Source organism: Heptranchias perlo, chromosome 24 (genome assembly GCF_035084215.1).
Source record: "Heptranchias perlo isolate sHepPer1 chromosome 24, sHepPer1.hap1, whole genome shotgun sequence".
Taxonomy (NCBI): Eukaryota; Metazoa; Chordata; class Chondrichthyes; order Hexanchiformes; family Hexanchidae; genus Heptranchias; species Heptranchias perlo.
Genome location: NC_090348.1, coordinates 34804246 through 34826720, shown reverse-complemented (window position 1 = coordinate 34826720; position 22475 = coordinate 34804246). Strand labels below are relative to the sequence as shown.

The window sequence follows — 22475 nt, the reverse complement described above, 5'->3', positions numbered from 1 at the left end:
ATAAAACTTAAACTTGTACTTCAAAGGTTTAGGCACAATGCACTCCAAAAAGTCTGTTATGTTTCAGTTTCAAATTCCCATACATCTATTCATTCCACAACCACCTGCACTGCTGCAGGTGCCCTCTTTTGAATGGGACATTAAACGGAGCCCTCTCAGGTGGATGTAAAAAATCCTATGGCTTTATTCAAAAGTCAAAATTTATCTTTCAACAAATACCACTTAAAAAAAAAACAGATTATCTAGTCATTTACCTCATTGCTGTTTGTGGGACTTTGCCGCGTGGGAATTGGCTGCCGTGTTTCCCTACATTACAACAGTGACTACACTTCAAATGTACTCACTGGCTGTGAAGCGCTTTGGGGCACCCTGGGGTTGTGAAAGGCGTGAGATAAACATACATTCTTTCTTCCTCTTTATTTTGACAAAGTTGTTGTGAACCAATTGTACAATGGTGAAGCCTGAAATCTTCCATGAAAATTAAGTTGTAAAAACAAATAAAGTTTTTTTTGGGTATCTCCAATGCCAAAACACCAGCATTATGAATGGATAGATGAGTACAGGAAGCCAGAAATCCCTGATTGTGTGGTTTGTAGTTCCAATAGATTTTTCTCCAAACTCACTATTTCCGTGGATTATGTTAATCTGGAAAGACAATACTAAAACTATTGTGCTTCCTGCTGCCCAGGTAATGCTCCCAAGTAACTGAAAACTAGAAACCTGGGCCAGGATTTTGACCCGGAGCCGGGAAGTGGGTGGGGGTGTGGAATCGTGGACAGGAAACCCGGAAGTACGGGTTTCCCGGACTTCCTTACGATTTTGACGTAAGGACGTCTTTTTTTTTTGTCAGTTTCCAGTCCGACAGGCTGGCCTGATTAATAGGCTGGCCTCAGTTGGACGGCAACACAGCAAGGAAGAGGACGTCTTCAGGTAAATCTTAGATTGTATGGATGGGGAGCATAGGGAGGCATGGGTGGGCACAGGGGCCACGGGGGGGGGGGTCAGCCATCATGGGATGGGGGGCAAGAGGGAGGCCAGTCACCGGGGAGTCAGTCATTGGGGGGGAAATCGGATGTCAGTCACCGAGGGGGGGGGGGGTGTCAGGATTGGGGGTCATCGTGGGGGTCTGCAATCATTGTGGTGGGGGGGGGAGTTGGTTGGCGATCGTTGGGCTGGTCGCTACAGGTAGGCTTGTTGGGCCTGGGGGAAGCACTCCAGCTCCTCCGGGCCTACAAGCTGTGCCAGAAAGGCACTTACCTGCAGTTTCGGGCCCTGATGCCTCCTCTCACGCGGCATGAAGGAGAAGGCCCGGGAATCCCGGCATTCAGAGGCTGAAATCGCAAAACCTTTCAAAGCGGAGGCCTGCAACCTCCTTGAAAGGTTTTAGTGACTAACCCGTCTCCTGAGAGCGGGTTGGTTCCCCACCCCTCGTCCCAACCCAGTGAAAACCAGAAATAGGCGGGTTGGGGGCAATATTCAATGCCCACTCCCCCGCTCCCAACCCCACCCATTGTTTCCAGTTAAAATCCTGCCACTGGTCTCGATTTAATTCTCCAGTCAGACATTTGAAAATACAAACATAGGGAGCTCATATTTCTGGAAGGCTGTGCTGCTGATTTGCTACAGCTGTACAATAATTCTATTCATTATAAAGTTGCAAATCATTCTATGACTGCTTCAATGTGTCATCGGCAAGAAACACATAGTCAGATGTTTAGAAAACAGCTGTACACAAGAAAGCTGGTGGTCTACCACTTAAGAAACATAGTGATAGACAGTCTATACATGCTACACTCATACAGCAGCAGCAACGTCATAATGGCTACATTTTAATTCTCCCCCTCCTTTCTTATGAAAGTGCTGACCCTTTCTCAGCGCTTGCAGTGCTGTGGCACCTTTCGCAAGGCAGCAATCTTAGTGTTGGCAGGCTTTTTGACAATCAAGACCATTAGTGCATCATCCTATCCTCTCCTGATACTTAAACATATGCACACTCCTGCTCGAAATGCAGATGTTTGCAGATTGGGCTCAGATATAATACCCTCATGGTTAATAACACGCAACTTCAATAGTCACACATGGTGCTGGTCAAGGTACCCGAGTATCTGTCAGTCCCTTCAGGGAAGGAGGCGTAGGAGGAGAAAATTCTTTAAATATTTTAAAGGTTAGAAAACAAGCATGCAGGGGTTCAGAAAAGTTCTAAGTGATGAGGACAGCTAAGATAAATTTCACCTCATTTTGAGGAAAAACATTAGGCTAAGGTTGGTAATAAAATTCTTTGCAAATGAACTGGCAAACTCTTGTGTTAGGATGGCAGACAATGAACAGATGGATATTACTACAATATAACTTCAGTGGGTTTTTCCCTCGTGCTGATTCGCTCACCACCTGCCGCAGACCCAGTCTGGCAGCTATGTCCTTCAGGAGTCGGCCAGCTTAGTCAGTCGTGGTGCTACCGAGCCACTCTTGGTGATGGACATTGAAGTCCCCCACCCAGAGTACATTCTTGCTACCCTCAGTGCTTCCTCCAAGTGGTGTTCAACATGGAGGAGGACTGATTCATCAGCTGAGGGAGGGCGGTAGGTGGTAATCAGCAGGAGGTTTCCTTGCCCATGTTTGATCTGATGCCATGAGTACGCTCCACATTTTAGGTTCTACATTCATGGTTGGGGGGGGGGGGGTTTAACCCCACCACGACGGGTGGGAGAGGGTTGGGAGAGGGGGCTAAATTGGCAAATATGCGCCTACTTCTGGTTTAACTGCGGCGGGGTTGAGGGCATCTGAGTAACCTGCTCTGGAGAGGCGGTTCAGTGATTATAATATTTAAATGAGGCTCCGTCCCTCAGATTTTGGGAGCCATATGAATTTAACGGCTGCGAGCCAGGTTTCCCAGGGCTCAAGAAACCTGGCAGCTGAAGGGAGGCAGCAGCTGCCAGATCCAACAGGTAAGTACTTTTCCAGCACTGCTTGTGGACCAGGAGCAGGAGTGCTCTCCCCCATCCAAACCTTCTCCCTCCCTGCGATCTCTCCACCCCCCTGCCCCGCAATCTCTCCCTCTCCCGCTATCACTTCCTTCCTCCCTTCTTGCTGCCGTGCTCCGAGCCTGCCCCACCAACCCCGATCTTCTCCGATTTCCGGGGATCGTCCTCAAGGGTCCCTGGCTGCGGCCTTCTATGGCAGGCTTTCCCGCCTGGCAGCCGGTCAGCCTCTCAATCTGGCCGGCGGCCGGGCGGGAAACAGAGACATTTGTTTTTAATGAGGTCCTGCTCATTAAATTCGGCAGGACCTCTGCCTTCCCGGTATTTCCGGGTTTCCCAGCCACTGACACGTCCCCCGCTCCCTCCATGGCTCCCTGTAAATATCGGGGCCAAGGAGTCAGAATGTTGCAAATATCTCAGTGAATTACAAATTCAATGGAATATGCGCCTAGAAAGATTTATATAATTAAAATAAAATGAGATCTGGGTTGATTCTCTGTGGCAAACTATGAGTGTTAGCTAAAATAAATCTTGTCCACAATTGGAAAATTTGACACAAGACAATATAAATTTTACCCAATTACACCTTTATCGATTGGGACATGAGAGCGTATTTGTATACTGTAAGCTAACTTAAACCAACATGTTTCCCTGTTTGTTCAATGGGTAAATGTGCTGCCTGATTTGGCATTGAGCCATACAAAGCAGTAAAGATGTCAGATCTGTCCTGAGTTAGCTGATCTCAGTCAGGGAAACAGTGGGAATGCTTCAATTGGCCTCAGTATCTTCTGGCCTAGACAGTGGTGGTTGGGGGGGGGGGGGGGTGAAATTAAACAGGATTCCCATTCCAAAATTGCCAGGGTCTGTTTGGGGCCGTTGGCTCCAGGATGGGGACACCTGACAATGGGAGGTTGGTACTGGGTTGATTCTCTGTGGCAAACTATGATACATGGGCAATACTTCAGAGAATTTGTGATATATATATATATATATCTTGGGATGTGTAGGGGTAGGCCAGTGCCCTCTATTGTACGAACTGGGAGCTCATATGTAAGTGGGAATTTTAACTCTCTCTGCCCGGCAAAAACCGGGTGGAATGGGAGTTTGGATACAAGCAATACACTTACTGAGCTATTACCACCCTGCGGCCATTTTTAAATCTGCTGTTTATCTTGGGCAGTAGAGGCACCTGCCTAACTCATGCAGAAGCCTTATGAATACAAGTAAATTGGGGGATGATGTAGATAGGACTCCGAAGCCATTTCAATGATCTACTGGACAGAGTGTTCGCCAAGGAACCTCTGGTTATGCACTGGTTAATGCATTTGTGTAAAATTTCTTTGTGTGCTGTTTCAAGGTAGTTTAACTCATTTAAAATAAATGGTGTAAACTGCCTAATGCAGTGCCACCTAGGGCCTGCAGCATATGTTCCCCCTCAGGTAGTACAGTTACAGCAGCCAATATTTGAGCTCTGGATTCAATTCATTGGGAAAAATAACAGACAATGAATGGTATTAATGCATGATTCTCTCTTCTTAACATCTCTCCTTGTCTGCACTACCTTGTCTGTCCTCCTAGTTTCCCTCCATTTCTTCTCAACTTGCCTCTGGTTTGCCCTTCCCGTAGTTCATTGTTGCGGCCAACTAATAAAAACGTTGGGAGAGAGATTTATTTTTAATACTGAGATAACAAGTCGATTTAAACTTACGGGGGCCCAGTTTCTCTTCAAAAGTGAAATACACTACAATACATTTTAAATCAAAATGAATGAAGCTCATTCCAAATGAATGAGACTTGGCAGGTTTGTTAGTCCATGCCTTTGCTTGTGTTCACACTCAGAGTCTTCTCTCTTGCTATTACGTTATGAATGCACCTTGGGTAAACAGGAAGGGGAACTGACATATATTGGGAGGATCAATAGTTTGGATACACATCTTTGGAAAGAGTTGGCTTGCCCGCCCATTAAGTACCCCAAGCACTCAGGTTGCCAAACAATGCTAGCTGGGTACTCCTGAGGCATGGGGACACTTGCTAATGTCAAGCCCTGGAGTAACTGCAACATTCTGGTGCACCACCTTTTTTCTCTTAAGTGCTACCCTATTCTGCACTTGAGAGGGCAACAAGAGTCTCCTGCCACCAGAGTCCTTCCAGGCAGTCAACATGCGATCAGTTAAGAGGATCCAATTACAATGCAGCGGGGAGACTCATTGGCTTGATTAGAACATGCCTTCTGATAATTACTTGGCCAAGGGAAAAAACACTTTAAGCTTGGCTTATCTACTGCACAGCAGTGTTTGAGAGTGACATTTTCAAAATGGTAGAATTACAACTTTCCCCCAATACAACTAAAGCAAACATTATCTGCTTGCTCGTTGGTATTAGTAATTTTCCAAGACAATTTTTTGAACTTTTTAAAAAATGGGATCTATGTCCTACTATTGAATTGTAAATGCCACTTGTAAAATAAAAATTAAAGGGACAACGTCTTCATGAAAAAGTCTGTTTAAAAAAAACATAATGATTTAAATCCTGTCTAAACACATAACTGTGTCGCTTGCATCCAACATCATCATGCTAAAAGTGATGCACAGATCTCCTAGTTGTTCTTCCTTCTCTCCTGCAGGTAGAGATTCATGCTGGAGTATATTACCAAAACCACTATCAGCCTACTCAAGGGTAAATCTAGACAGTGAGTGTTAGGCTATTCATCCATGGCAAGGTGGGGTGGGCTGTCAAAGCTGCGCCCAATCCTCGCCTAACAATGCATACAAGCACCTTCAAATAAATAGTGATCAGGAGCCATTAGATAGTGGAAGAGCAGGAACTCTCACTGTTTTCTCCTCTTCCCTTTGCTAGGGGTGCTAACGCTAATTGGAGAATCTCCACGGCTGTTCTGACTGAGATCAGCTAGCTCAGCACAGACCAAGGATCGAATCTGGAGCCTTCCTGATATATATTGTTTAGTATCACTTCAGGAAGTGCAATTACCCTTTAAGCCATTGGGAAGCCAATGCTCATCATTTTTCTGTCAAGACACTGCCCCTTTAATAAGAATTGTTTGACTGATGTGTGCTCTGCCTTACTGTTGGGCCCGTTAATAAGCTGGAGGATATTATCATGAGTGTCCTTGAGTTGTCATTTTTCTGTTGCTACAGGAGGTATCGTCAGAGAACATCATTCTTTTTTTGATGCTAAGCCCAGTCGCTGTCATAATGGAACTGTTAAGCTTTAGTTGGGCAGAAACAAAAACTGACATTAATGTTAAGTGACCTTTTAGCTCACCCATTGTTAATAACTGCAGAACCCTGCAGTACCTTCAGCTAAAAATAAAACAGTTTCAAAGCAGTTCTCATCCAGCAGGGGCATCTAGATCAACAGACTGACTTTAGTCCATTTTAAAGAAATCATTTAAAAGTGATTTGGCTCATGTATGTATCTTGTTTTGGTCCCGAGCTGTGGATAGTTTCCCCAAATGCTTCCCAAATGACAGTGGTACAGGATGCCTGCCTGTTAACTTAAGCTACTGTGTAGTACTCTTAATGGGAGGTGAGGGAATCCTGCCGGATTTAATTAAATTATATATATATATATATATATACACACACAAAGAAAAAGTAGCCAAGTTTGATCTGCTATATTTTACAGTTAAATTAAATGCAGCCTGGAAGCTATATCTGTAATAAGTGTGCTACCGTACTCAAAGTTAGAGAATCAACTCAAATGGACTGACTGTTGCACTTAGCAACATGGGAATACATAAAGCCGGAAGAAACTGTTCCAGTTCTTTTGTCCAGTCTGAAGGTTCAACAATACCAAACAGTATTTTATCCCCCACATGCATTCTCTGCCAAATATCTAGCAATTCCCTCTTGAATTTGCCAAGATTATCTGCCTCCACTGTTCCTCCGCGCAGTTTATACCATACATTCACCGCCTTCTTGTAAAGTGAGCTCCCTCTGGCCAACCAAAGGATATTTGAGTGGAGTGGGGGAATTACGTGGGGGATTCACCAGGGGACAAGTGGCTCAAGAAATAAATTCACAAGCACTACAGCTATAAGCAACAATAGATTGACTGTGATGTAAATTGTTTATTTACCACAAACATCTGGTCCCAAGCTAATGTTCTGTTTAATAACATGCATGTGTTTTAAAAAAATATCTTGACAGTTCTCATCACTTCACTGATTTAAGCCTGAATTCCTAATGTGTTATACAAGGGACTGCTGAGCAACACACTGACTGATGTCATGTACAGCAGCCAAATTCAGCAAAAAAAATACTCTGTACACAAAGTAGGTTTTAAAAAAATCACGTTAAAATAAATACAATACTTTCATTATGTTAAAGGGAAGTTGGTTGCTTATGAAAAGTTACACCTTTTCTGTCAGGTAGTTGGCAAAAGAAAAGTTGCATCGATGCAAATAGTAAACATAAATACTGGCAGTATTCTACCAGTAATGAAGGGTAATAACTAGAATTAATAAACAGAAAAGGGTTACAAGCCGATAATTCAAAAGAGAAGGGAGTCAGGACGAAGTCCAGAGTCAGAAACAAAACTAGTTTACTGAGGGTCAAAATTACCAAATTCGTTTTAAATGGGTCCATGAAAATGACATGACGGAAACCATGGTGTTTGACATATTGCCAAAACAAGCACTGCAGTTAAAGACTGCGGTCTTTTAGCACTTAGCCACATAAGGAGACTGCAGTCTTAAAACTAGGGTTCTTGTTCATTAAAGAGATTAAGTCATCATATTGAGGGAATATGAGGCAAGTTCAGTTACTGCAAATGTCTGTGCCAAAACTTCCAACATGATCATTGTTGGGCAAACATATGTGTTACTGCAGATGCTTTCTGCTCAATTTTAACTTTCAATGGCAATTATTTTTAGTTTGTAAAAAAAAATGCCCCTTTTAATTTACATTTGGTCTTAAATCTGGGGAGATGACCGACCCCCGGGCCTGTGTCTGTGTGCTTTGTAACAGACTGCATGGAAATGAGCAATAGCAGCCTGGGGCCATTCAACCTCCCTGTGCAAAAGCACCTCACCCTAATGGTACAGCCAACAGTGGGATCTCAGTAACAGGGAAGATTTCCCCATTTGCAGCAAAACCACAAATAAATTTCTAAAGCAGGAGTTTACGATTTTGTTACACATGGAACACAGAAGGAATCTCCCTGGCAACTGGGGATCTGTTCTGGACTCATATCCTGGCATTTCAAAATACAACGTGCTGGAGCACATTTTCTGCAGCATTATGAAATACTTAGTTTGACCTATTTAACAGTGCTCACGACTTGTGCAGGCAGTGAAAGCACGTATCCCATCACTGTCTGGATCTGTGTTTAAAACACATGTATCAATCAGATTGGTGAATCTGTTATAATAGACGACACAGTGGATGGACGCTAGGTTGTGCTGTCAATACTGTGGGCAATTAATATAATAATATTAATTAAATTGACATTTGCCTGGACTAAAACTACACACAGACATTACTGGTGGGGTTATTCATAAACAATAATACAGAGTCAGCTTTCAATAATCAATTACAGTAATTTATCTCATATTTAAATTGTTTTAAAGAGTCAAAATATTATGGTGTTCAAAATAAGGTACAGAATTTCTTCACTCAGAGAACGGTAAGTGACTGGAACAATCTGGCAAACGAGAGAACACAGGCGAAAAGTTTAGAGATGCTCAATGTAAGGCTGGATGTTATAATGGCAGAATTGGGTAGTAGAGGGATAAGCCTCAGTGGGCTGAGTGGCCTTTTCTCATCCGTAACTTTTTTCATGCTGATGTATGATAAAGCCGTAATGATTATGTGTAGTTATAAATATGTAGTGAAATGTCTTGAACACCAAATTTTCTTTGTTTGGGAAGTTAATTTACCCCATAATGAAAATTGCTATGTAATCCAGATGTTTTTAAAGCAGGTACACATACACATATATATATATATATATAGTCAATCATATTTATTTATGATCTCTTGCTCTCATGTCTTATGCTATAAAACTGTTATCAAAGGATGACTGTGTAGAAAGTTATCTGGAAGTGACATTATGAATAGGAAATGGGAATTCGCTGTTCGTGACATAGTGGGTTCAAACAGTATATCTTTCAAGTCATCTAGAGGAAGCACAGATCAACTGAGCTACCTCCTGAATCCTGAAGTTTCAGGCAAACTTTGTGAGTGTCCAGCAATGCAGCAGTGCAGTCATGGGGTTTGTGTACAATATCGGGAGTCGGCACTGGCAATCTGGGATCATCCCGGATAGAGATGGAGACTTGTAAGTTATACAACAGCACGTCCCATTTGTAATACCACCCCTAAGAAACTTTCTTTTGAAATTGTCTGTTTAAATATCAACCTATTGGGCTAAACACATGACCACTGTGGGATAAGGATCTACAATAGCCCGATCCTCATCACTATACTTTAACACAGCCACGCTTACACTGGTGTTATTTGTTAGCTTTTGATATATGTTTAACTCATGAGCAGTTAAAAGATCACCTACCCTTAATTCGAGGTTGCTATATATTTATATCCAGCATCATATACATATGTGTGTGTGTTTATATAGATATATAAATGTGTGTATGTTGTATATATATGTGTATTTTTTTATATGTGTGTATACATTAGATACGTGTGCGTGTATTATATATATATATATTATATATATATGTGTGTATAATATATATATGATCAAGGTCTAGAATAACAAACATTTGGAGACTCAAAGACCCCTACTCCAAACTGAAGAGGCGATGTTATAAAGATACCAGCAGTTGATAAATATATTTACCTGAACAAGAAGTTCCAGCTTCCTGTCATCTAGGAGGTGCACCTGACATCGACGCCCCTCCGTCATCTAAAAGAGAGCAGAAGCAACAGTCAGACCCGAGAAACGTGATGAGCATCGGCAACAGAAACAGTGAGGCACAGCAACAAAATGGCACCAACCGTGTGAGTTACAACATATCAGATTGCTCTGAACTGATATTCCTTATAAAAAAGACTTTGTCGAGGATCATATTGGAGAAACAAGGATCTTTCCACAGGCGCAGAATTTCACAGCATTGTATGCTGAAGTTTCTGGCTGAACACTAACAGTATGGGTTAGGACTACATCTCACACACCCAGCAGAGAGAGAGTCTGGCACCATCCCCAAAGGAAATCCTTTGTAAAGCAGACTTCCTATAAATGTCAAGCAGTCACCACTGCACAATAAATTGGTCTGCTGTATTATGTTTTAATGTGAAGTGTAATGGTAGATCCGTTATATTCCTGCTTTTGCTATAAAGAATCAGTTTGCTAGCCCCATGAAGATAGATGTCAACAGCTCATGGGGTGATCGAATTCATCAAGTATGTTGTAAAAGACAGACTGGATCTGTATTTTTCAAATGGTTTCTGGTACTTCAGGTAAAAGAGAAAATAAATCTTTCTTACTTGAATTGTCCATATCTTATTTCCAGTAATCTATTGTTCATGCACCAATTCAATACTATGGCATGATTTCTGCATCGCTTTAAAACAGCAGAATTGAATGTCTCAGTGTGTGATTATGTACTGTGGAAATGCAATATACAGACAACCAAAGATCCAGGTTTGACTCCTGGTTTTTGCTGGGTTAGCTGATTTTAACTTGGGTACTAGTGCACATGCTGCACTTAGTCTTAGTTAGTCCTGGGGCTAAGGAGAGAAAAAACATTAGCCAGGCTTCCTATTCCTGAGTGCCAAGCTGCTGGGAAGTATGTGTTTGGATGTTGGTGAGCACAGAATTGGGCTTGGCTGTGATGCCCATCGCCGAGTAGAATAGCTTGATGATACCCGCTGTCTAGATTCACACACAAAAAATGCCCAACTTGGCATTGCCTACAAATCATACCCCAGTATGAATAATTGCCTCCAGGAGAGATGGGGAGGAAAGATGGGGAAAGAATTACAACAAAGTTTTTATGGACAGAACTGTGGAATGCGATCTCCAAAATACTGGTAAAAATCCTGGAATTTGTGCAATAATAACGGAACTTGACTTTCACAGTTACTGTGAGCCAGTAGCTCTCAATCTGGGCAGTATAGATTTGGGGCGATGAAGCATGTCTTTGTAAAGCTCCAGGACACAATCAGTATAATGCCTGCGCATCCAAATTTGATATGCTTTAACATGAAGTATCACAGTGGAGCTTCAGATTCCTTCTTTTGTTCTGAAGAGAAAGTGTGCCAATCCCTTGGAAACATGTCGACAGCTCAAACAGAATTTATAAAGTACACTTTAAGAGATAGACTGGATTCATACCTTCCAAATAGCTTCTAGAACAGAAGGGAACAAAAAAAATCTTTGTTCCTATAAACCATGGTTGTTGGCCCAAATCTTTTCTCCCACCCCTGTCAAACCTTGGGAATCCCTGAATGCAAGGTTTGTTATAATTTATGTTGTTGGAAAAATACATTGCTGGCTTGATTTTTGGATAGCCCGTCTTGAGCAGTGTTTCCAGTGTATTGTGCAATGCATTACTTAAGTCAATCCACACTGTGTTTCAAATCAAACATAAGGCTCAGACTTCAGTCAAACACTCTGCCTAAATATTTACTCAGTGTTCTTTAGAAAGTGTTCCATCTAAAGGCTGACAGTAACTTTGCACAGGGACTGTTCTCAAAAAGTGATGTGAACCATACAACCAATTTGCCCTCATCCATTTCTCTCATTCTCCAATGTTTTGACACTCACAATATACTGTATGGGGACTGGAACTCAACCGTCACTAGTACATGAGCAATAACAGCCTGGGTAGAGTAGAGCAAGACCCTTATTCAACAGATGCAGATCTAACGCATTCACTGAATTAAAGGGACAGCGCCTTTACAAAAAAAGTGTTTGGCAGACACCATTTTTTTTGGTGTGGGGATAGGATGAAGAGGCCAAAAAAGGCACGTATCATTTTTGACGTTACAAGAAAGCTACGTCATGATGTGGTTCACACTATTGTTTGCTTAAATGAGTGAAAAAAGTTTACCAAGGAGTTCCCCTTTAATAGAATTCATCCATATTCGCTAAAAATAAAAGGTTATAAAATAAAATTCAAATCAAAATCATGATTTTACCTCTTTACATTCAACATCAGGCTAGTCATGATTTGTCAGACGCTGCAAAGGACACAGAAAAGTGAACACTGAGTTCCTCAGGTAGATGTGACTATGTTACTGATCTGAATTCATTCTTTAAAAACATCCTATGTGTGTTATTAACGACAGACAGATCCGACACTGGATTTTAGCAGGCCATACTGATGCTTTTTACACAGGCTGTTCAACACAATATGCTGTGCAAACATCAGTGTTTACTTCTGTTTTTTTCCTAGTCCGTAGGGCTTTGTTGTACTCTGTGTCAGTGTCTTCACCACTTGTGAATTTGCAGAGCAACTTAACAAAGCTATAGGAACTGAGCAGCATGCTCTCATCTTCCCCCTCCGTTAGTCAAAACCCCTGAGTGCACAGAGCAGTGTTCAACTTCAATCACAAGGCATGAATCAAATGGAAGGCAGTGTAAGAGACTCAAGTGAACTCCACAGTCCATACAGCAGATGACCGATTTACAAAATATTGTCCCAGTTGCCCAAATGAAGTTCTAATCACAAGGTAGATATGGACGAGGAAGGCAATTTAGTCCATTCTCGCTCATCCATCCAGAAAGAACCTGCAGGCTCTCCATCACAGCATCTACTGTTTCCTAAATGATTCTATTAGATCCACTATCCTAGCCACAAATCCACTCCACATGTTGATCATTCTTTGCATGAACAGCTTCCTGACATCAGTCTTCAATTTGCCTTTCACCAATTTGAAACTATCCCCACCATACGGTCACAGTTTAATTGGACCAGTAATGGTCCTGATTTTACCCTTTCTATTTTATTTATTATCATACAGGATCATGTGATAAAAGTCTTCAACTTAAATATATTTACAAGGAATTGAATGTTTTGTTCTTTCCTTTCCATCTCTGCACTTTGTGATATATTTGTTTAATTCCCTATCTCCCCCAGCCCCTGAGATCTCCCTAAGACATTTCTTGAATGGATGGTGACCTATTCCCAGACATTAGAAAGTAACTGCTTAGTGACCGTTCACAGGTACAGTGGGCCTGGGTTACTCACCATCCAATCTTTTCTTCCTCCCAGTGGTGGAATGCCATCCGCTCAGTACTGCCTCCAGATGGCAACCCAGAGACCGAATATAAAGAGCTGCAGGTGATTACCTGAGCCCTTGCAGTCCGTGGTACACTATATTAGTGAGCCCCCAGCCCCAAACGAAACATTTTCTTCCTGTTATTGTACGGCGAGCACTGATAAACTAGGGTTGACAACTCTGGTTGAACATACTGCTGGAGATTTCACCACATGACCTCCCGCCCTGCCAGTCAAACAGCCATTTTTCCCATCTCCAATATTTTTAAAACTAATCAACGAAAGTGATAAAAAGAAAATGAAAAAACACATAATTTTTTTTTTAACACCCCTATGATTTTTCTCCCGTGTTGCTTGCAGCAGTGCCCAGAATATCAATGTTTAATTCCTGGGGACTCCAGGACAATCCTGTAGGGTTGGCAATCCTATGATAGAACCAAGTGAGATGGTATCATGTAACAGGGACATCAACAACTGGTTTCACTAGATTTTAATTTCCTCCCCCCCAATAAGTCAACGACTTGAATAATAATGAACTTTTCAGCACCCAGAAACATAATTTATGCTGTACTAATAAAATAGTCTCTTCATGATTCCAACTTAGAGAAAAACATAACACACCAGAAATGCCAACACACTCCCCATGACCCTGGCATTCTGCCATGGGAATGTAGCACACAAATGTTTAATGCACTTTTTTGAATTCTTCTCTGATATTTTAACAGAAACATTAACCCATTTAAATTAAATGGATTAATGCCACGGTTAAAATAGTAGAGAACGCAATTGCAGACAACTGCACCAAGTGTTCGTAAACTATTAGCCCTCATTGAAGTTTTAAGGCCTGTTTTTCTCAGTTCACGTTTTCTAGATTAACACACTGAGCAATAAAAACGTTAAAAAAGCTTTACATGGTTGACTAAGGTTTTTTTGTAACAATAAAAAATGTTCTTCCTTTGTTCAGTCTTAAAATCTGTTTAATTATTGCCAAGGTTACACTAAAGAGTCTTCCAGCAGTGAGATTTTAAAATTCCCTTTACTGTCAGCTGCCCAGTCCAGTTAACATGACACAGTCTCCACTTTTCTAGTCATAACATAACACTGTTATTTAGTTGCTTTTGCCAAGACCATCTTTTTAATATTATACTCTCCATCATCTAAGTATTTTCACATGCAAGAACATTCAGATCATGTAATGAATCCTATAACGTTAAAACACAACATAAAATCAGACCAGCCAGGCCTCAGGCCTTAAGGCTGTATTCAGCTCATTGTATCCCATTCTCTGGAATCCAGGCACAGCCCCTGTCCCTGCAAGGAGCTCCACAATGTCAGCACATCTGAAGCCGCTTCCTAACACTGTGCTAGAGAAATACACTGGCTGCAGTCCAAAGCACTAATGCACTATCCACCCTCTGTGGAGCACACAGCACAAGCATTCGAACACTGAAGAAATATCTCGCATAACATACCATTGGAGAAACATAAGGAGCAGCTGACTGCTGATGGGCTCTGTCAGGCTGGCTGGAGACTGTGGACAGCTCACGTGCAGGCAAAAACACAGTTGAAGAGGAAGAGATTGGGGGAGGGGAGCACAGAAAGCAAGAGAGAGAGAGAGAGAGAGAGAGAGGAAAAGCTGTATACAGCCTAGACGTCAGGTCATGTGAAACTCAGGAACCTTGGACACAGCAGGAGAGTATTCTCAGCTGGTGAGAGAAACAGTAAAGCACAACCTACCCACATCTGGCCCACAGGAAGATAGATGCAAGGCAGGAAAGCAGAAAAAAAAAGCAAAGGCTTTTTTTTTAAACACAGCAGATTTAAGAATTGCAGCACTTAACCTCTTCCCCTAACCTGTGTCAAAAATCTTCCAACTGCAGAGCAGCTTCAAGTGAACAAGCTAGCCATGTTAAGACTGCAAATTCAAACAGTTAACAATTAGCAGACAGTAATCAACTCACAATCTATCACTAATAGATACTGGAATGCTCCCTCTGATACAGATCTCTGATACAGTTAGGATGGAAATGGAATGTCCCTCCTGAAGGTGCTGAGTCACGCGGAAGTATGGGCCCACAGGCACTGATACTGCTCCAGTACCTCACCCATGTAACCATCCGTATATGTGAGCCTAGTCAGCGGGTTTTACAACTAAGCCCAATCCTGATCCTGATCCTGTCCTCATTCAACAGCCGCAGCCACACACCGCCAGTCGGAGTAACTGGATTGCGGCGAGGACGTCTTGTATTTGCCCTTAGGATATGGGCGAAGCTGACAAGGCAGCATTGATTACCCATCCCGAGATACCCTGAGGGCATTAAGAGTCAATCACATAGTGTGGGGCTGGAGTCACATGTAGGCCAGACAGGGTAGGCGGTAGCAGGTCCCTTCCTAAAGCACATGTTAAAGGATCTCTCTACGATGCCTCTCACAATCAAATAACCAGTTTGGACTCACATGAAGAATGCCCACTTGGGCACGGTATTAGAAGATTGCTGGCGCTCACAGAATTGTATCCCAGCAATAATTGATGCTCCAAGACAGCAGGTGACGAAAAAAAGGGAAAGACATCATAAAACGTTCTAGAATCTGTTACGGAAGGTTATTTCGGGTGGAGGCGGTGACGGATGGAAAATAGCTCGAAGCATTGAGAGTTTGATAATGAGATTTAACAGAATTACCATTTTTAAAAAGTGGCGACATTACCACCACACGCGGAGTCGTGATAATTGCTGATGTAAAGACTTAGAGCAAACGCTTTGTGCTTTAGCAGACTGAGGTGATTTCATCGATACAATATTACTAAATAAAAACCAAGTGACTGCACATGTCAGATCTGACTCTGTCTCACTGGTCACAATTGTGCTGGTAAAGGGTAGGGTTAAGCGCAAAGACGGGCAGACTTGACTGCCCCCAACCCATCCAGTCTAATTGGTACCTTCGGTGCCACTGTGACTGTTCCATCTTGTGCATGAGGTGATGCTAAAACTACAATTAACACAGTTAGATTCAAATGCCTCCATGAAAAAGTTCATCCAAGATGCAGAAAAAGGTATATTTTGATTAGTTCTTAACAAAATTCCAGGCAGCATGCCACATCCCCCCTGAGGGGGTTCCTACTTAATTCCCCGTGAAAATAGTAGGGTATAATTATTGCTGCTGCTCCTCGTCTCAAACTCGCCACACGCCACTGCAAGCAGCTGCAGACTTCAATCCAACTTATGAAATTGTCACATTAACGGGTTGCACAGGATAGGTATTTAATTGACTGTGTTACGTTGGTCGATTAAGAAGGAGTGTAACCTTCCTTTTCCAACAACACTCATGCAGCACAGAATTTAGTGTCTGGGTATATTATAAAACAAATGACCATTCTGTACATCTACTTACTGGCCTAGTATTTTGGGCGCGGCCTTTTTGGGCAAGTGGGTGATGACCAAGGTGCACCGCACCCGATATTGGGCCTCGGGCCTCATTACCCCCGATCTGGTGAGCTGCGGTCAGTAACAGGCAGTTTGCCGGTGAAGTGGGATTGAAGATTGGACTGCTGCTGCGATGCCAGCAATGGCTCTCAGGTAAGTGATCAAAGGGGGAGGAGTGGGGGGACCAGGAGAGGGTGGCGACTGGGTCGGGAAAGGGTGCAACCCTGGCAGGATGGCAATCAGGTCGGGAAGTAACGGTGACCAGGAAAGCGGAGGGGCGGGGGAGGGGGGGGTGGTGGTATAGCGATGGCCAGCAACTGCCAGTGTGCTTTAAAGGAGCACGCCTGCTCCTCCCGGCTTCACATTAAGGTAAGTTTATTTTAAAACCTTACCTTGTTGGTTGCGGCCTAACAGGTGATCCCTTTAAGGCCACACATAGACCTGGATTTCCTGGGTGTAGCCGGCGCCAGGTGCCTCAGGACAAACCAATTTTGCTGTGGGATCCTCTAACAGGCGTTGGGCCCCTTATTTACATAAGCGGCGCATGTCCAGCTTGTAATGAGCTCGCGCTTCCTGCCCGCCATATTGGCGGCTTAGGAGACTGTTTTAACAGCGCCCAAAAAACAGGTGCGGCGTGGTCAATTTGACCACTGTATTTTTCAAACTGTAGTGCATTGTTCAAAACAACACTGAGCCCGAGAGCAGAAAAATCTACTCACAGATCCCGGCCAGGGTGGCAGCAGGAGTGCTACAGTTGGCCTTGGTGTTCCTGGGCTAGGAAGAGGGGGAAAAAAAAACAGCCCAGGATCTCAAACCTGATTGCTATCCAGTGCTAGAAAATGCACGTCGGGATGTCAGGTAAGGGGGCTTATAAAGGAGTTCTCCTACTATATGTTGTCCACCGTACTTACAATACTCAAAATTGTGAATTTGCAGCTTGTACTTTGGGATTTACAGTAAACTAGGACATTTAGGAGGAACTCAAGCCCTCAGTGCCCTTGAGGTTTACTTGAAGATAACTAGCTGTGGGAATGCATACTCCAGATTACAGTATGTTTCAGATCTGGTTAGTAGCCACAACGTATTGAACTCACCCACTTTAACAGCCATTGTAGGACAATAATTATCTGAAATCTGTATTTGGGTTTTTACCATTTCGGACATTTGTTTGGACTCAACTTCATTTTATGCCCAAACTGATCGAGCTCCCTTAATTCATTCATTTCTTACCAATTCTCACAAATGTACATTCTAGCCATTGGACAAGCATATGCTACTTTACATTTACAACATACTTGCCTCTTTTTCTCCGTGATATCTGAAGGCAATAGGATGCGCAGTATCTTGATGACATAAATAATATTAAATATTAATTAAATAATTAAATGAATACTGCATGGAAGGCTCAAAATAATCACATTTTACAAACTGGCAAGTAATTAAATCTAAATCCAGTTATCTAATGACTATCCAGTGGATGGGCCAGTCAAGGCCAGTTCCTGGGTTCTTGCAATAACTGAGATACAAACCATGTTCAATGGCACAGACATATCCGACATAAACTTCAGGGTCCAATAAAAAAAATGATTTTGGCAGTATACTATCTTCCCAGCAGAAAGTACAAATGATGAAGAGTGGTTGCAAGTGCAATAGACTACAGAAACAATATGTTATTGGGAACGATTGCTGGGCTCAGTGTTGATATTGGGAAGTGCTGGCTGAGCATTCATGTCAACTGAGCATTATTTTGGAATACCGTTGCACTCTGAAAATGACGGGAGGAATTAGGAAATGGCTGCAGCCATTGCAATGCATTGGACAACAACTGGAATACAAAAACACCAGCCAACTAGATGAAGGCATTTTTTATTTGGATATCATATTATCAAACAGTAAGGATGGGTTACTGTTTTTTTTAAACAAGGTTTCTCTGTACCAAGTGAGTTACGATATAACTGCAGTCACTAATAAGACTGGGCCCAAAACTCATCAAAAGTTTAACTTGGAAGAAGTATTCTGGATTTATTTCCTTGATATCTGTACTGCCAAGTTAAACTATGACAAGGGAAGTTTAAAAAAGACTTAAATTTATAGAATCAAAGAAATTACAGCACAGAAGGAGCCATTTAGCCATCACTCATGTGCCAGTGCTATCTCTTAAACTGCAGCAATCTATTTTAATCCCACTGCCCTCAATTTCCACAAAAACCTTTCCATTCCTTCTTTTCAAGTACTTATCCAATTCCCTTTTAAATGTTATAGTTTCGTTGCAAAGCATTCCATTTTTTAATAAAAATGTGAAACAAATTCCTCTTGACTTTTTCTAGTGATAATTCTGAGTGAGTCTATGACCCTTTGATACCAATTCACCAACCAAGCACAATTTGTCACCATTTACCCTCTCAAAACCTTTCATTGTCTTGATCCCCTTTTAATCTTCGCTGTTCTATTTTAAAAGCCCAATTCTTTCAGCCTTTCTTCGTAACTATAACCTCTCATTCCTGGTATAATTTTAATGACTCTTCACTGCAGCTCTTCCCTTAATGGGGTGCCCAGAACTGTGGCACAACCAATGTCTTGTACAAATTTACATGATGTCCTATCATGTCTCAGCAATGTCTCAAAGCGCTTCATGTACAATTAATACTTTCAAGTGCAGTGACCATTAGTTATGTAGGGAAATCCTGTAGCCATTTTGCACACAAGATCCCACAAAGAGCAGTGAGATAAAGGACCAATTAATCTGTTTTTGGTGGCATTAGTTGAGGGAAAAGTGTTGGCCCAGACACCAGAGAATCTTGTGCTCTTCTTTGAATAGTACCAATGGATCCTTGACATCCACCAGAACAGGCAGACAGAGGCTTTGGTTTAACAACTTCTTGTATGCCAATACCGTTGGCAGTGCAGCGCTCCTTAGTAATACATGGCATTGTCAACCTAGATTATGAGCAGGCTGGAGTGGGGCTTGAATCCACATCCTTCTAACTGGAGATGAGCTGATATGAAATTTAGGACCAAAACAGGAACGTAATTGATAACTGCAGGACTGCCATGTCCAAAACCACAGAGAGGACAAATCAGGGAACACAGGAACATAGGAACAGGAGTAGGCCATTCAGCCCCTCGTGCCTGCTCCGCCATTTGATAAGATCATGGCTGATCTGTGATCTAGCTCCATATACCTGCCTTTAGCCCATATCCCTTAATACCTTTGGTTGCCAAAAAGCTATCTATCTCACATTTAAATTTAGCAATTGAGCTAGTATCAATTGCCATTTGCGGAAGAGAATTCCAAACATCTACCACCCTTTTTGTGTAGAAATGTTTTCTAATCTCGCTCCTGAAAGGTCTGGCTCTAATTTTTAGACTGTGCCCCCTATTCCTAGAAACCCCAACCAGCGGAAATAGTTTCTCTCTATCCACCCTATCTGTTCCCCTTAATATCTTATAAACTTCGATCAGATCACCCCTTAACCTTCTAAACTCTAGAGAATACAACCCCAATTTGTGTAATCTCTCCTCGTAACTTAATCCTTGAAGTCCGGGTATCATTCTAGTAAAGCTACGCTGCACTCCCTCCAAGGCCAATATGACCTTCCGAAGGTGCGGTGCCCAGAACTGCTCACAGTACTCCAGGTGCGGTCGAACCAGGGTTTTGTATAGCTGCAGCATAACTTCTGCCCCCTTGTACTCTAGTCCTCTAGATATAAAGGCCAGCATTCCATTAGCCTTCTTGATTATTTTCTGCACCTGTTCATGACACTTCAATGATCTATGTACCTGAACCCCCAAGTCCCTTTGGACATCCACTGTTTTTAACTTTTTACCATTTAGAAAGTACCCTGTTCTATCCTTTTTTGATCCAAAGTGGATGACCTCACATTTGCCTACATTGAATTCCATTTGCCACAGTTTTGCCGATTCACCTAATCTATCAATATCGCTTTGTAATTTTATGTTTTCATCTACACTGCTTACATTGCCACCAATCTTTGTGTCATCGGCAAACTTAGGTTATGAGACTTTCTATGCCTTCATCTAAGTCGTTAATAAATATTGTGAATAATTGAGGCCCCAAGACAGATCCCTGCAGGACTCCACTAGTCACATCCTGCCAATGTGAATACTTACCCATTATCCCTACTCTCTGTCGCATTTCGCTCAGCCAACTTCCTAGGGCAAGGCAAGAGCTGGAATCATGGCTTGAGCTCTGAGGTTTTCCTTCCTGATGATAAAATTCAACTGAAAGCTCTGAGATCTAATGCTTCAACGATGAACAGACGTGGAAGAAAGCTGAGACTCAATATTAAGTTCACACAATAGCAGTAAATTTAAATTTGTTCTCAATTCACATCGCCAAACAAGATGATTGCACACGTTAAACTATCAGACTACTCTACAGACAGAAAACTACTCTAATCAATATACACTATTCATAGTCCCATTTATAGGTTGTATAAATCACACAAATAAAATTACATTGCACTGATGTAAAGTTACATTAGTATATAAAACTCTCTTTTATACTTAGAGGACTAGAACAAAACAGATTCAAATATTAAGCAGACTTGTACAGCAGTTTTAATTAATATGAAGTCTGTAATTGAAGTTGTACATTTACTAGGAACATAAATGTGGTTTTGAAAATGTGATGGTCCGGAGCAGATGGAGCAGGATCATTGGCAGTGAACTGTGTGCTGTACTTTTGTCTCCACACACCCCTACCTCTAGGCCCCTTCATTTTGTAGCCGTATACAAATGAAAGTTGTTGTTCCTGCTCCCACCTCCTGACCTATGGAATACACCAGCACTTGTTGGGCTGGCAGTTCAATAGTTTTGGTGCATGGACTGGGTTAAGGCAGAGGTGTAATGTAAACATCAGGTAATGAGGTTCAAAATAGGATGAGCTAAAACAGTGCTGTCGACAAAATGTGTGAATTTGTTTTGCAATGAGAAACTGTCCTTTATAAGACATCTTTCCAAACAATAATTTTTTAAGAAAGCCAGAATTCCAAATTGCATCTCTGTACATTATTCCCCTTTTTAAACAACAGCTACAAATAAAAATGCCATTAATATAGAAATTACTGCACTATATTTACAGGACATAAAACAATTTTTACATCAAGCTGACTTATATTTATAGGCTATAAAATAAATATGAATATGTGGCTTGTACGCTGATTTGTGTGAATTAATAGGTACAAGGCAGGATTTTATTTAGAGAATAATCAATATTTAGCATTATGTTAGAGCTCAGGAATCGTTCTGATCACATGACTACCACTGCAATATAATCATTTTCTTGAACGTACAATAAAAACTTTCCATCAATCCACAATATTAACCTACAGTCACTATGTCACACAATATGATTTTTCATAAACGTGTATCTCACGCAGTCATGAATCTTCAAAACTCCACAGCACGACACAAACAGCAAGATCCATCTTACACATTCACCAGAAATGTAAGAGAGAAAGACGTGAAGAGCATAATTAAATTTGGGGGGGGGTGGCTGTTGACGCTCATTCTGCCAGAACTTTGTTTGGGAAGTTGCCGGAAACAGCTTTGTACCTCCATGACATGATCCATTATTGTGGAGTTCTGATGTTGGTGCTAATCATTGTTTCTGTTTCAGATGCTGGGAAACCGACTGTGCATTTTCCAGCATTTTCTGTTTTTATTTCAGTTTTCCAGCATTTGTGTTTTTTTCTTAACCTCCAGTATTCTGCATACCTTTTCCTGGTTTGTCAGCATTAGCCTGAGGAGAACAGACTAACAAAACAATACCTAGCTACATTTACAACATTTAGACGGACAGCATGAGACTGCAGGCTAGTTAGAAATAACCTGTGGATTTGCAAT

The 22475-nt window shown here is 41.9% G+C and overlaps 1 protein-coding gene across 9 annotated transcripts in view; it reads right to left on the bottom strand.

Annotated features, from left to right (window-relative positions):
- The window catches only part of frmd4a (FERM domain containing 4A), a 521753-nt gene that overhangs the window by 184483 nt on the left and 314795 nt on the right, over positions 1-22475 (bottom strand). For 7 of the 9 annotated variants that reach the window (XM_068005053.1, XM_068005054.1, XM_068005051.1 and 4 more), the window contains one exon: positions 9801-9866. In XM_068005053.1, coding sequence (XP_067861154.1) covers positions 9801-9866 — 66 coding nt within the window. Of the gene's footprint in view, positions 1-9800; positions 9867-9958; positions 9978-14657; positions 14775-22475 lie in introns of those variants that run through there. The other 2 variants (XM_068005052.1, XM_068005055.1) reach the window with 2 other exon arrangements.